The 13,688-nt window shown below is 40.2% G+C and overlaps 1 protein-coding gene across 2 annotated transcripts in view; it reads left to right on the top strand.

Annotated features, from left to right (window-relative positions):
• LOC106056232 (protein split ends-like) overlaps positions 1-13,688 on the top strand; it is a 62,863-nt gene that overhangs the window by 40,434 nt on the left and 8,741 nt on the right. The window contains exons 13-14 of one of the 2 annotated variants that reach the window (XM_056007604.1): positions 56-12,207; positions 12,361-13,436. In XM_056007604.1, the coding sequence (XP_055863579.1) occupies positions 56-12,207; positions 12,361-13,436 (13,228 nt within the window). Of the gene's footprint in view, positions 1-52; positions 12,208-12,360; positions 13,437-13,688 lie in introns of both variants that reach the window. The other variant, XM_056007603.1, reaches the window with a different exon arrangement.

Raw genomic sequence — 13,688 nt, 5'->3', positions numbered from 1 at the left:
CGCTGTTTTAATCTTTTGTTGTGCTTAATAGTTTTTCTTGTTTTCATTTCAGAAGAGCTGCTGAAGACTTCACGGTGCAGTCCACTTTATACTATTCAGGTAAAGGAACCAGTGATGACTATGTAGCTGAATTGAGAGAGTATGAATACAGCAAGAGGGAGCGTCGTGATAGGGATCTCAGTCCTCGCCATTCATCTGCTGACCGTAGGATTGATGGTCAGTCTTGCAGAGGCTCCAGAGATCACTCACTTGATCGCTATGAAGAGCGTCAAAAAGAAAGAAGTGGAGAGCTGTTCAACAGCCGAGAAATCAGCCCGGGAAGTGAACACAACTCGTTTCATTCTGAAAATCGCTACAGGTCGTCTCGTGAAGACAAATATCTCAACCGAGATCGCTATGAAGATGGTAAAACTGAGGACAAAGACTTTGATCACCATAGCCGCCCCAGTCGAACAACTTCTCCCTTCTTACAGAACCACACTAGCTTGCACTCCCATGACAGCGACTTGAGACGCTTGGGCTCCCAGTCTCCTCCAACTCCACTTCAGGAGGATGCACCAAGATTCTATTTGGAGGACTACAAGCAACGTGTGGAGGATGAATTTGACTCCTATTCTAGTAGAAGAAGAGATTCTGAAGAACTCAACAAATCCAAATCTTGGATCAATTCCTCCAAACTTGGTGCTGAAATGATCAAAACAGTGGAGAGTAGAAAACGGAGTCATGAACAATCAGGGCTTTCAGACTTGACTAAGTTAGACTCTAAACTTGTCAGAAAGCATGAAAAGTCATCCACACTTGCTGAAAATAAACTCAAGAAGATACATAGACAGCTGGAAGCCAACAGAAGAGGGTTGAAAGACCATCCCAGCAGCCCAGGATCCTCAGGTAGTCATGGAGACTCTGAAAATGGGTCTGTGAGTGAGGGTGATCTTCATCACTTGCACCAAGAGAAGCAGCACATTCTCAAAGAGCTCAAGGAATGTGAGGCTGAAGTGGTGGATGCCAGTGAACCAGAATCTCCAAACTCAGGGGCTAGAATTAAATCTGTTGCAGTTAAAGACAATTCTAAATTGTTTGGAAGGATCCTGGATGACAAGAGGGCTGAAGAGCTCTCATTCAGGCGGCAGGAGAAGTTAAGACGTTTGAATTCCAAGTCTTGGAATCATATCAGTGATGATATGAGCTCTACCCGTGAAGACAAACATTTATTGTTTGAGAAGGAGGATTCTCCTAGGGAACACAGTGATTCTGACTTGGAACTCCAGGTTCATGTTAAAAAAAGGAGGACTGAATTTCCCAGTGACTCTAGTGATGATGAACATTTGGAAAGCTGTTCAGAGCAGAATGTAAGGATACCTAACTCTTTGCTGGATAGAAGAGCCTTGTGTGATAGTAAAACCAATTCTTTTAAGTTCATGGAAAATTCTAAATTGACAGATGTATCATCTTCTTGTGATAATGGTCATCTTTATAAAGGTGGATTAAGTGATAAAGACTCCTCTGTGATACAATCCTACAGAACTTCTTCGTCCATATCTAATCCTTACCTAACAAGTGAATGGAATATCCCTCTACCAGCACACGAGTCAAGCCCTCCTGGCTTTAGCTCTACTTACAGTGAAGAAAACACTCAAGACTCTGTCATGTCTGGCAGTTTGTCTAATAAAAGCTTTAAGTCCCCACCAGGCTCACCGTTGGGAAAATACTGCTCAGACAGTGACAGCTATTCCAAATATGTTGTTCCAGATCCAGAGGATTCTTTTTCTGATGATAGCCTTTCAGATAACCAGCTTGCACCTAATGCTAAAGAACTTGAAGAACGTCTTCGCTGCATTGATGAAATTCTGAATGGCACCACCAGCAGGTCATCTGATCTTACAATCTCTTCAAGCTTTTCCAATGACAGACTCCGTAAGAGTGGGCTTGATGGTAGTAGTTTCTTGTCTGAAAAGAGGCAAGAACCTTCTGTCATAATGCAGCAGGTCTTGAACAAGAAAAGTATTCTAGATCAGGATATTATACGACTAAAGTGTAACAACAAAATGGATCAAACAGCAGAGCTGGAGTTGGGTATAAAGCCCCTTTTAACTATTTCACCATGGCCACATCCAGTGACCACATCATCATCCATGCTTCAACCTACCATTACAACTTCAGTGGCCAATTCACTTTCAACAGCCCCGATCAGCACCAGTGTTCTCACTGCATCCATTGTGAGTGCACCGGCCACCAGCTCAATTAACAACATATCACCCAAAACTGCAGCAGTGGATAGCTTGCTTTCATCTAGACTTTCAGAGCCTGCAAATAATTGTGGGTTCCCAGCAGAGAAACTGCCAGTTAGCACAAATTTGACGTTGGATGTTCCATTATCATCTTTGTATAGTAGTACCTCAACATCAAAATCTGTGTTTAGTTTAGTTCAGTGTTCCTCAGTGGATTCCATTGTAGACACTAATTTATTGATATGTCCACCAGAGGGTAAATGTACATCTACATCATTACCACCATCATTACCGTCACACACACCTTTGTTATCTGTTTCATTAACCTCATCATCTCCCTCATTACATGTTAAAAGTACCATGCAGCAGATAGTACCACCCTCATTACCTGTAACACCATGCCCCTCCTCGTCCTCCTCCATAATGTCATCAGTCACTAAATCCCCTGTGGGGTCCACAGTGGCTGCTCCATTTACTCAGGGACCAGATAAACTACAGCTGATGCCAACAGTTGGCCAAGAAGCCCCACACATCTACTCTTCTTCCTTCACCCCAGAAAACTCTAGAACTTCGACCAGTTCCCACCTGCCAGGGAATCAAAGTTCCAGAGTCCCATCACATAAACCAAGAGATGACCAACATAACAAACAGGAGTTGATAGTCCATATTATAAAAACTGAAGACGAGTCTAAAAATAATGTGACTGTTTCTAAAACTGAGGATGTGACCCCTGATATTGAATCTCCTGTATCTGTCAAATCAGAAACCTCCAGCAATTCCTCAGTACCGCTGTCTTCCATTAACAAAAATAACTTAGCTCTCGAAGACAAAGTTATTCCCATTGTTCAGACTTCAAGTTCAGAAAACAACAACATTGTAATTGTCAAATCTCCCATCTCAAGTGGTGAGTTAAAGACTGGAGTCAGCAATCTGTTTTCAGAAAACACACTAGAAAAATCTGACAGTTTTGATGTAATTGAAGCTCAAACTGCCAATACCAATGTGAAAAAATCGGATGTCCTAGATTGGTCTTCTAAAAAACCTGAAGTGTCTCCTCCAGTAAGCAGCCTTCCGGTATATGGTGTCATTACAAAAGATAACCCAGACAAGAAAGATTTGCCAAGTCCATCGGATAACATCAACAAAGGCAAGGCAATGTCTTCTCTGTCTCTCAACAATGACAATGCTTCTAAGGTCAATTCTAATGCTCCCAGCACTTCTTCACTGTCTTCTACAAGGCAATCCTCAGAAAGATCAGATAAAAAATCTAAAACTTCTCACAGCAATTCAAAGAACTCTGCTAAATCAGAAGCTCTTTTTGCCCCAGATGTTAAAGTCGAGCAACCAAAAGAGAAAACAGAAAGCAAACACCCAAACAAAGACTCTCACAAAACTAGTAACAAGTCTTCTACAAGTTCAGATAAAAAAGTTTCCAAAAGTTCCTCCAAAGAAGCTTTGGATAACAAAGTTGTGTCAGGTAGTAGTAGTAAGGATCATGATAAGAAGAGCGAGCTTGCTCATAAAAGCTCAGGGCATGACAACTCAAAAGCAGATAAAAACAAAGTCAAGGACAAGAAAGATACTAAAGAAAGTGAGAAACCTAAACCAAAAGAAAAGGAAGAGACCAAGAAAAAGGAAGACAAGAAACCTGGTACAGATAAAACTGAACCAAAGTCAGGAGCTACAAAAGAAGACAAAAAAGTGGATAAGAAAGTGGATGAGAAGAAAGAAAAGTCTGAGAAGGACAAGAGTAAAGAGAATGACAAACATCCACTCAAGAAAACTAAAACAGAGAGCACAGACAGCAACAAGAAAGACAGAAAACTGAAATCTAAAGAAACAGTCAAGGAAAAAGTTGTAGAGAAGAAAGCATTCTCCAGTCTTTCATGTGTAACCAAATCCTCGACTCCAGAGGTCAAATCTAAAGATGGTCCCAAATCTGATTTTAAGCTCAAGACAGAGGCTAGTAAAAGTGAAGAGAAAGCTAAGTTAGATAGCAAGCATAAACTAGATTCCAAAAGTACAAATAAAAGTGAAAAGTCTGATAGCCATCTTGTTCCTAAAAAAGTGACCACAGATTCGTCCAAAAGCAAGAAAGAGAATGAAAAACATTTATCTCTAAATGTGAAAAAGAAAGAAGAAAAGTTGAAACAGAAACTAAAAGATGATAAATCAAAAGATGAAACTAAAGAAAAACAGAAAGAAGAAAAGGAAAAATCAGAAAAGGAGGAAAATGAAAAACAAAAAGAAAAAGAGAAAAAAGAATTAAAGGAAAAAGAAGAGAAAGAAAAGTTGAGACGAGAGAAGGAAGAAAAGGAACGTCAGAAAGAGGAAAGAGAAAGAAAGGAAAAAGAGGAGAAACTCAGAAAGGAGAAAGAAGAAAGAGAGAAGCAAAAAGAACAAGAAAGATTAGAAAAAGAACGGCTTGAAAAAGAAAGAAAAGAAAGAGAAGAAAAAGAAAAACAGAAAGAAAGAGAAGAGCGAGAGAAGCTGCGAGAGAAGGAAGAAAGAGAAAGAAGAGAGAGAGAACGAGAAGAAAGAGAAAGAAAGGAAAAAGAAGAGAGAGAAAGAAAAGAACGTGAAAAAGAGGAAAAGGAACGTAAAGAAAGAGAAAAAGAGGAGAGGGAAAGGGAACGCAAAGAGAAAGAAAAAGAAGACAAAGAACGAAAGGAGAGAGAGGAAAAGGAGAAAAAAGAAAAAGAGGAGAGGGAAAGGAAAGAGAAGGAAAAGGAGGAAAGAGAAAGAAGAGAGAAAGAAAAAGAAGAGAAGGAAAGAAAAGAAAAAGAAAGGAAAGAAAAGGAGAAAAAGGAAAAGAAAGAGAAAGAACGAAAAGCTAAAGAAGAAAAACTTAGAAAAGAGAAGGAAGAAAAGGCCAAGAAAGAGAGAGAGGAAAAAGCTAAGAAAGAGAGAGAAGAAAAATCTAAGAAAGATGAAAAAGGTAAAAAAGAAAAGAAAGATAAAAAGGAAGATAAAGATAAAAAGGATGACAAAGATGATGATGACAAAAGTGATAAAAAACCCCCTCCTAAAAAACCCAAAAGAAATGAACTTGCTGTATTATTAGATAGCAATGACAGATTCCAAATGACCTTCACCTCTATGTATGATCGAGTGAAAACTCAACGCAATAGAGAACCTGAACAGCATAAGCCAGAACCTGCTCCCAAATCCTCCTTTGATAAATTTAAAAAGAATCTTAAAAAGAAAGGCAAAAAGGCCAAGTCATCACTTTATTCCTGGGGCAGCAATTCTGACTTGACTGATGATAGTGACTTGTCTGAATCTGAATCCAGCATTAAAGCTGATTCAGTGAAAGAAACCAAACCTAAAAAAACAGGGCTGGTCAAGAAGAGGCTTCATGTTTCATCAACCTCATCGTCTTCATGTGACGAGGATGAAGATGCATTGCTTAGAGCTAGCAAAGCTAACGGGAAAAAGTCTGAAAAAATTTTCTCTTCTGATTCAGACGAAGACAATTTTCCAATCCCTAAGTCATCCAATAAATCTAAATCTAAGCCTGCTCCTAAAAGAAGGAAGACTAGAGAGGATTCAACAGACTCCATGACATCAAGGGAGGAGTTTGTCAAACCTCATGCCAAAAATGTGAATGAAGATAGTCTGGATGACTTAGATCTTTCAGATGATGATGATACACCTAAAGTTTCAGTCAAGAAAAAGACAAAAGCCATGAAGAGACCTGATAAGTTGGCACAGGGGGATAAACATGATTCCTCTTTGGAGTCTGTATCAAAAAAATCAGGGAAGGTTGAACAAGAAGCTTTAGTTGAACCTGTAAACAAAAAATCTCATAAAACTGATAAAGATGAGACCCCAGCTAAAAAATTAAAGACAGATAGTAAAGTTATCAAATCTGATATTGACAGGAAAAGCTCTGCAAAAAGTGAAGACAAGAATAAACTGAAAGACTCTTCCAGTGACAAGAAAGAAAGAAAAGAGTCTGAGACAGAGATCAAATTTGAAAGCAAGAAAGACTCTGAAAACAAGAAAGACTCTGAAAGCAAGAAAGACTCTGAAAGCAAGAAAGACTCTGAAAGCAAGAAAGACTCTGAAAGCAAGAAAGACTCTGAAAACAAGAAAGACTCTGAAAACAAAAAAGACATTGATGGGAAGAAGAGTGCCGACAGTAAAAAAGAGGAAGTGAAAAAAGAAGTTGAAGTGAAAAATGAAAAATCCAAAGGTAAAGACAAATTTTTTGGGGATCTAAGTCTGAAACACTCAGATGAGAAAAAGAAGAAGAAAGATAAAGAAGAGGCAGTTGTCAAGAAGAAGAAGAAAAAGAAGTTAGACCCCAAAGCGGAAGAGGAGAGTGTGAATTCATTAATCAACAAGGTCTATGACTCCTCTAAATTTGACAAAGACAAGAAACCAAAGAAAAGACCGAAACCCATCTTATTTGATAGTGACAGCGACTTGGCAACTTCAGAAACTTCAGAAGTCAGCAAACCAACTACTGTTGAAGAGAAGGTTTTCACTAAATCCAACACAGAAGTGTTAAAAAGCAAAGAGAAAAACCAAGAGAGTGTCAAAGAGAAAAACCAAGAAAGTATTAAAGATAAAAACCAAGACAGTTTCAAAGAGAAAAACCTAGACAGTGTCAAAGAGAAAAACCTAGACAGTGTCAAAGAGAAAAACCTAGACAGTGTCAAAGAGAAAAATCAAGACAGTGTCAAAGAAAAAAATCAAGACAGTGTCAAAGAGAAAAATCAAGACAGTGTCAAAGAGAAAAATCAAGAGAGTGTCAAAGAGAAAAACCAAGAGAGTGTTAAAGAAAAAGAAGTGATGAAAGAGAAACACAGCAAGGAGACTAACAAACCTTCAAATGATGCAGTGAAGAAATCCGAGTCTAAGAAGAAAGATGTTTCTAATGATAAAGAAAGTGCTAAAGCATCCTCCTTGGACGTGCACAAGAGAGACAAGAAAGCCAAAGACAAAGTGGACCATTCAGAAAGGAAAAGTCTCAGTAGTATAGAAGACTTATCCACCAAACCACCTACAAAGAAAAAGAAGAAGAAAGAACATGACAAGGAGAGTGACAAAGACAAAAGCAAGCCTTCCAAGATCAAAAAGGTTGATGACAACAAACTTATCGGCACTAAACAAAGTTCTGAGACTGACAACAACAGCAATGCCGATACCGGTGGTTCTCAGCAGTCCCAAGTTGTGGATGAATTTGTTAGTTTTTGGGGACACCCTAAACCCATTCTGATCCCTAAAAGGTTGAAAGACACTCCAAAAGCAGATGATGACAAGAAACACAAAGAGAAAGATGATTGTAAAACAGATGAGAAGATGGAAACTAGTTTAGCTCCTAAAGAAGAAACAATTAAAGATGAAAAAGTTGTTAATGACAAGCCAGAGGATCAGCAGGATGCTGACAAAACTGTGAAGGTTGAAGTAGAAACTAATGAAGATATTGTTGTACCCATTTCGGAAGCTGAGACCACAGTCACTACTGAGCTAGCTCAATCAACTTCATCTGAAATAGCTGCCATGAGTGGATCTTCTCACCAATCTGATGCTGTCAGTGAAGATGTGGCAGGTGTCAAAGATGAAACCACGATTGGTTCATCAGTGGAAATCCATGAAGATGACGAGGATCCATCTCTTGTGATAGACGAATTGTCAGAGAGTGTTTCAGATGAAAAGAAGAAACTTACTAAGAAAGAAAAGAAACTTTTAAAACAGCAGCAAGAAGAAAAGGAAAGAAATGACCATATGGATGAAGTCATTGCCTTTGTTGCCAATGCTGGCTCTGGTGATGAAGATGATACTGGGGATAAGGAAAGTCCTTCCAGTTTGCAGATAGATTCAGCTAGTAATGACAGAGAGCTGGATCTTTTAGATGTCATAAACCTGAAATATGAAACTAAATTTTCCAATGAGAAAGACCACAAGTCAATGATAGTTTCAGACATGTTTTTTCAAGATGATAAGAAAAAGTCTCCTGAAACTGCTCCATTCAGTGCTTTCCGCAAAGATAAAAAGGAGACGTCAGTCAAGAAAGATGGGGACCAAGAAGTCACTCAGAAACCTACAACTCTGGCCAAGAATGATGACATGAGTTTAGAAGAGGGTGCAACTGTAGCATCCAATGAATCACCAGAGAAAGAAAAAGAAGAGCATAAATTAACAGAAGAAGAAATCAAAAAGAAAGAAGCAGAAGAGCTTAAAAAGCAGCAAGAAGAAGAGGAAAGAAAAGCAGAGGAAGAGAGAAAAAAGGTTGAAGAAGAGAAAGCTAGACAAGAGAAAGAGCAGCAAGCAATAAGAGAGGCATCAGATGAAGCAGCAAGAGCAGTGGAGTCTATATTGGAATTTGAGAACACTCTAGGGCTAGACATAGAGGATGATTTACCACCATTAAACATTGAGTCTGAATCTATTGAGACACCAACTGAAATACCAGTATCACCTTCCAAAGACAAAAGTGAAACTGAATTATTTTTCAATAATGCTATACCTGAGAAACTGACGGCCAATCTGGATGACCAGTTACTACAAGAAAGTAAACTGTTAATAAAGGGAGATCATACTGATCACAAAATGGACCCCCTCAGCTTTTTTGCTCAACCTCAGCATGCAGTTATTCCAGGGTTCACATCCCCAAGGAGAAATTCTGTGGTTCAAGATAGGCCTTCAGAGCCTTCTGTAGCTTTACAGTCACCTCAAAGGCAGATACCTCAGTCACCTCAAATCCAGTCTCCTCAAATTCAATCTCCCCAGATGCCATCTCCTCAGAGGCACATGCAGAGTCCACAAAGGCAGCTGACATCTCCACAGAGAATTCAGTCTCCACAAAGGCCACTTCAATCACCTCTTCGACCTCTTCATTCGCCCCAGATAGGCTTGCAATCTCCTCCATTTTTCAATAAAGATGCTAAGATGGAGAGAAGCATATTGTCCCCCAATAGAGAGGTATTGGTCATGCATGAAATGGAGCCTACATCAGTTCAAACCACTCAGAGAAGAACATCCTCTGGTGTTCCTGTAACTGCTCCAGAGACATCTATCGATACATTACGCAGAAAATCTCAAGAATTTCCATCAGAACAAGCTTTTCATTCTCCACGTAGAAATACCATATCTGTCCCTGAAGAAGCGGCTTCTACCCATCTTGAGCATAGGTTTCAGCATCATCAAGGAGCCAGTGTAATCTACTCCAAGAAAAGTCCTCATGGACAATCTTCTCTCCCACCACCAGTTTCTATTTCATTGGACAATGCTCCTCATGATAAAAACTTTCAAACTCCCATTAGAAATATAAGCATTCCCCCACACCAAGATTGTAACTTATTGTCACCTAAGAAAATGTCCCCTAGTGTCCATTTCAAGGACATTCCTGCTGACCCAACAATCTTCCAAAACACTTCCACAAATAAAACACATTTAACAGACTCTTTGTTCCCATCTCCGAAAGCCTTGTTTAGTGAGTTCAGTCACCATCAAAAGCACTCCACACAAGAGCCAATGTTTCATGGCAATAAATCTCAAATTCATGATATCTTAAAGGCCACTATTCCATCACCAGACCAGCACATTTTCTTCACAGCCAAAGGGACAATGCCAGATAAAACTCTGGTGGCTAAATTGCCTGAAAATAATTTTTCTACAAGAACACTGCAGGAACAGCTGTTTCAGCAAAAAGTTAATCACCTTTCACATGAAAGAATATCTCAGGACTCAGTATTTCCTCCCAAAGGACATTTATCCCAAGACACAGTGTTTTCTCCTAAAGGACATTTGTCCCAAGACACAGTGTTTTCTCCTAAAGGACATTTGTCCCAAGACACAGTGTTTTCTCCAAAAGGACTTTTGCAGCAAGACACATTGTTTTCTCCAAAAGGACATTTGTCCCAAGACACTGTATTTTCTCCCAAAGGACACATATCCCAAGACCCAGTGTTTTCTCCTAAGGGAGGACATCTAGATCCATCTTACAATTACAGTGAACCTGTAGTTGATTTCTTGTTAAACTCTCCTCCAAGAAATTCAGATTTTATCAATTATACCCCCAACTCAGAAGTGCAAAAACAATTAGTGGTGAAGCCAGTAGAGGCTCATGATTTGTTTAACAACAAAGACACATTTCACCCTGTTGACTCTAGGCTCAATGAAAGGGTGGAGCAGCCACCACGAAGAATGGAAGGGTTCCCCCCATCATTTTATCAAGAACCAACACCTGCAGGGAATATGCCCAAATTTGCAGAGACTGTCAATCTGCAGCCAACGTCATTCGATGATGACAAAAAGAATCCACGTAAGCGTAATAGAAACAACAAAAAAAACACCAAAGAAGACAGGGCAGCGGCACTTGCTGAGCAGCAAGCTATTGAACAAAGTGTTCAAGCCAATCTGGAATCCATCCATAAATCTCTGTCAGCTAGCCAGGCCAAGAAAGCTGAAACCAATCCTTCTGAAAAGAAAAAATCACCTATTGATGCTTACGATTTTGAAGGGGGACAAGAAATGATGCCATCCACAATGTCAGCCATGGAGCATACCAATTTCAGTGAAGACTTGAGACAAACTAGATCTCGCATTGAAAGAGGAAAACGTAACAACAGAGGAGGCTATGGAACAAGACGTGGGAAAAATGGTAGAGGAGGAATGATGTCTGTAATGGAGTCACAAGAATCTCTCCAGCGCCAGGAATCCTTCTCTTTGCATCAACAGCCAGTTTCTCAACAAACACCATTTAATGTGCAACAAAGTCAGGACCAGATGATCACAACACCCCAAGCAAAGCCACTTGGCTATCTTTCTTATCAGTTTCCATCTCAACAGCAGCAGTCATCATTTCAACGGCAGACCTCTCAGCCAACCAATCCATCCTTTTACCCTTCCCCTCAGTCTTCTTCTGATAATACATCAAGTATGCCACTACCAGTGCCACAACAGCATAGTCAAAACACATTGCTTCAGCAACCTGTTCAAAGTGTACTGCCTCAACAGCATGGTCAAAACGCATTGCCTCAACAGCTTGGTCAAAGTGTACTGCCTCAACAGTATGGTCAAAATGCACTGCCTCAACAGCATGGCCAAACCTTGCAGACCCTACCTCAACAGCATATCTCACACCAGCAGCCAGCATTGCAACACCAGCAGCAACCTCAAATACCTCAACAGCTAAAATTACCAGTGAAAGTTGACGAAAGAAGTCCTGAAACCAACAAGCTAGACTTGGACTCTTCCTTTGGAGAGTCGCAACTTGTTATCAATCTGGATGATCAGCCGTCTAGTATTGAAGGTAAAGAGAACCAGAACAGCCTTAGTTCTGATGGTGAGTCTCCTGCCACTCCTAAAACTCAGAGGTCAACACGGGCTAGAAAACAAACCGATTACAAAGCTATAGCATCAGGAACCATAACAGTTCAACCCCCGACTCGCCTTTCAAGGTCAGGTGGCTCACCTAGAGGCCGTTCTGCAGGGACTCAGTCCCCCAAGAATAACATGTCACCACGGGCATCCAGCTCTGAAAATGTGCAGTCCTCTCCTGTGGTCAAATTAGAGAAACTGGAAGTGACCCGTACAACTAGAAGGAGAAAAGCTGCTGATGAGAGCTCTAGCTTTGAAGACTGGAAAGCGAAGAAAGGTGAGGATAAGAAAGTGGTGCCTAAAGACAATGTGTATGAATTTGATGACACCGAGCCAGATCAGAACAAGGAACCAAACTTAAGAAGTAGAACCAGAAAGAAGAGAGCCTCTGAAAATCAAGACCCCACTCAGATAGGTGTGGACTATCTGGCTGCCTCTCCACCTGCAAGCAACGGTAGTCTGTTGTCTGATCCTAAAGGAAGTTATGAGTCATTAGCTAATGATACAAAGCCTACAGAGGAAGTCAGCAAGCAAACACCTCTGAGTAATGTAGATGCAGTGATAGATGCAGTCTCTAAAGGCTTGTTTGGAGCTATTGAAGAAGATAGCAATCAGGATATTCCACTTTCTGCACCAATAGAAATAGGTAAGATCACAGTAAATCAAATAATGAATCTTGATTAAAACATACTGAGGTATTTAGGATTTTTTGTATAGCATTACAGTGTTTTTAATTATTTTTCTGCATTGTCTTTGCATGAGGAAATAATAATATATTTTGTGATCATTTGTCTTGCAGCTTCTACTCCATCTCCTCTCCCTGCACCCCCAACGACACGCCAAACTCGAAGATCAACAGAAGCAAAGAAAGAAGCAGAACAGAAGGAAGTGAAGTTCACCATTGAACCTGCTAAGGCTGATGTCCGTGATGCTGGCAAGAAGGGTCCAACAGTGCCACCTATCAGAATCAAAGTGGCTCATGTAGTTGAGAAGAAAGAAGAAAAACACTATACAATTGAGAGGGCCAATAAAACTGTCAACTCTTCTACAGAGCATCATGAGAAGCCTCCTTTGGCTTTTACAGTCAAACTTTCTGACACTGGTACAGCAACAATTAAGCCAGCGGGCTCTGGTAACAATGGAGGTCATTTTAATTCAAATACATCACTTGCAGGTAAAAATTCAGTGCCAGAGGGCATAAAATATGGTGAGAACAAAGTGCAGGACGGAATAAAGTATGGCGAGAGCAATTTGAAGAGAGATAATAACCTGGGGCTGTTCTCTGGGTTACCTCAGAATGAACAGCAGCAGCCAATCACTGAGCATGAAGTTGTCAAGTCGGTACCATCACAGTCCACTCCATGGAAACCTGTGGACTCTGTGGCCATGGACTCACCCATTACCAGACCATCCGGATCTCTTCATCCAAAAGTGGCTGCCAAAGTGCAAGCATCCCAGGAATCCATGAACAATGTCTCTTCCATTTCTGCCTTGTTGCCAAATAATGTGGCCCAAACTAGTCAACAGCAGCCTATACTTCCAGTGACTTCTACTGCTCTACCTAGTCAAGCAAAGCCCTCTGTTAGCCCTGTCCATAGCGGCCTTATGTGGAACAGCATTCAGGGCAATTTGAATCAGCCATCATCCAATCCTCACTTGCCCATGCACCTTCAGAACTCTTCACTCATGAAAGATCCTAGCTTGTTGCTCCAGCGCCCTCCTAGTGCCCATGATTTGATGAACAAGCGTCCACCAAGTGCACACAGCCAAACTTCAATCAGACCAGAGCGTCCTGTTGTCAAAGTTGTCAAGATTGGAGGAATGGATGAAATGGTTTCTAAAATCAATGTTGATGCTTCTCAGAAACATTCAGAGGTAATTACTTGTACATGTTTTGAAATTAGCTTTCAAAGATATTTGTTGTATAGCACTTAAAAAAAAAAAAAGCAAGACATCTATTCATTGTTAAACTCACATTCAGAAAAAAAAAATACAGGTACACATACATTCTCTAATAATCTAAAGTTGTAACCCTACACCATCTTTTATTGGGAAAACTACATCATGTGAGACTCAATAGTGAAATAATATCAAATAAGCAAATCTGTGATAGAGTAAGCTGTACAA

Source organism: Biomphalaria glabrata, chromosome 13 (assembly GCF_947242115.1).
Source record: "Biomphalaria glabrata chromosome 13, xgBioGlab47.1, whole genome shotgun sequence".
Lineage (NCBI taxonomy): Eukaryota > Metazoa > Mollusca > Gastropoda > Planorbidae > Biomphalaria > Biomphalaria glabrata.
This window is presented reverse-complemented; position numbering and strand designations above follow the sequence as displayed.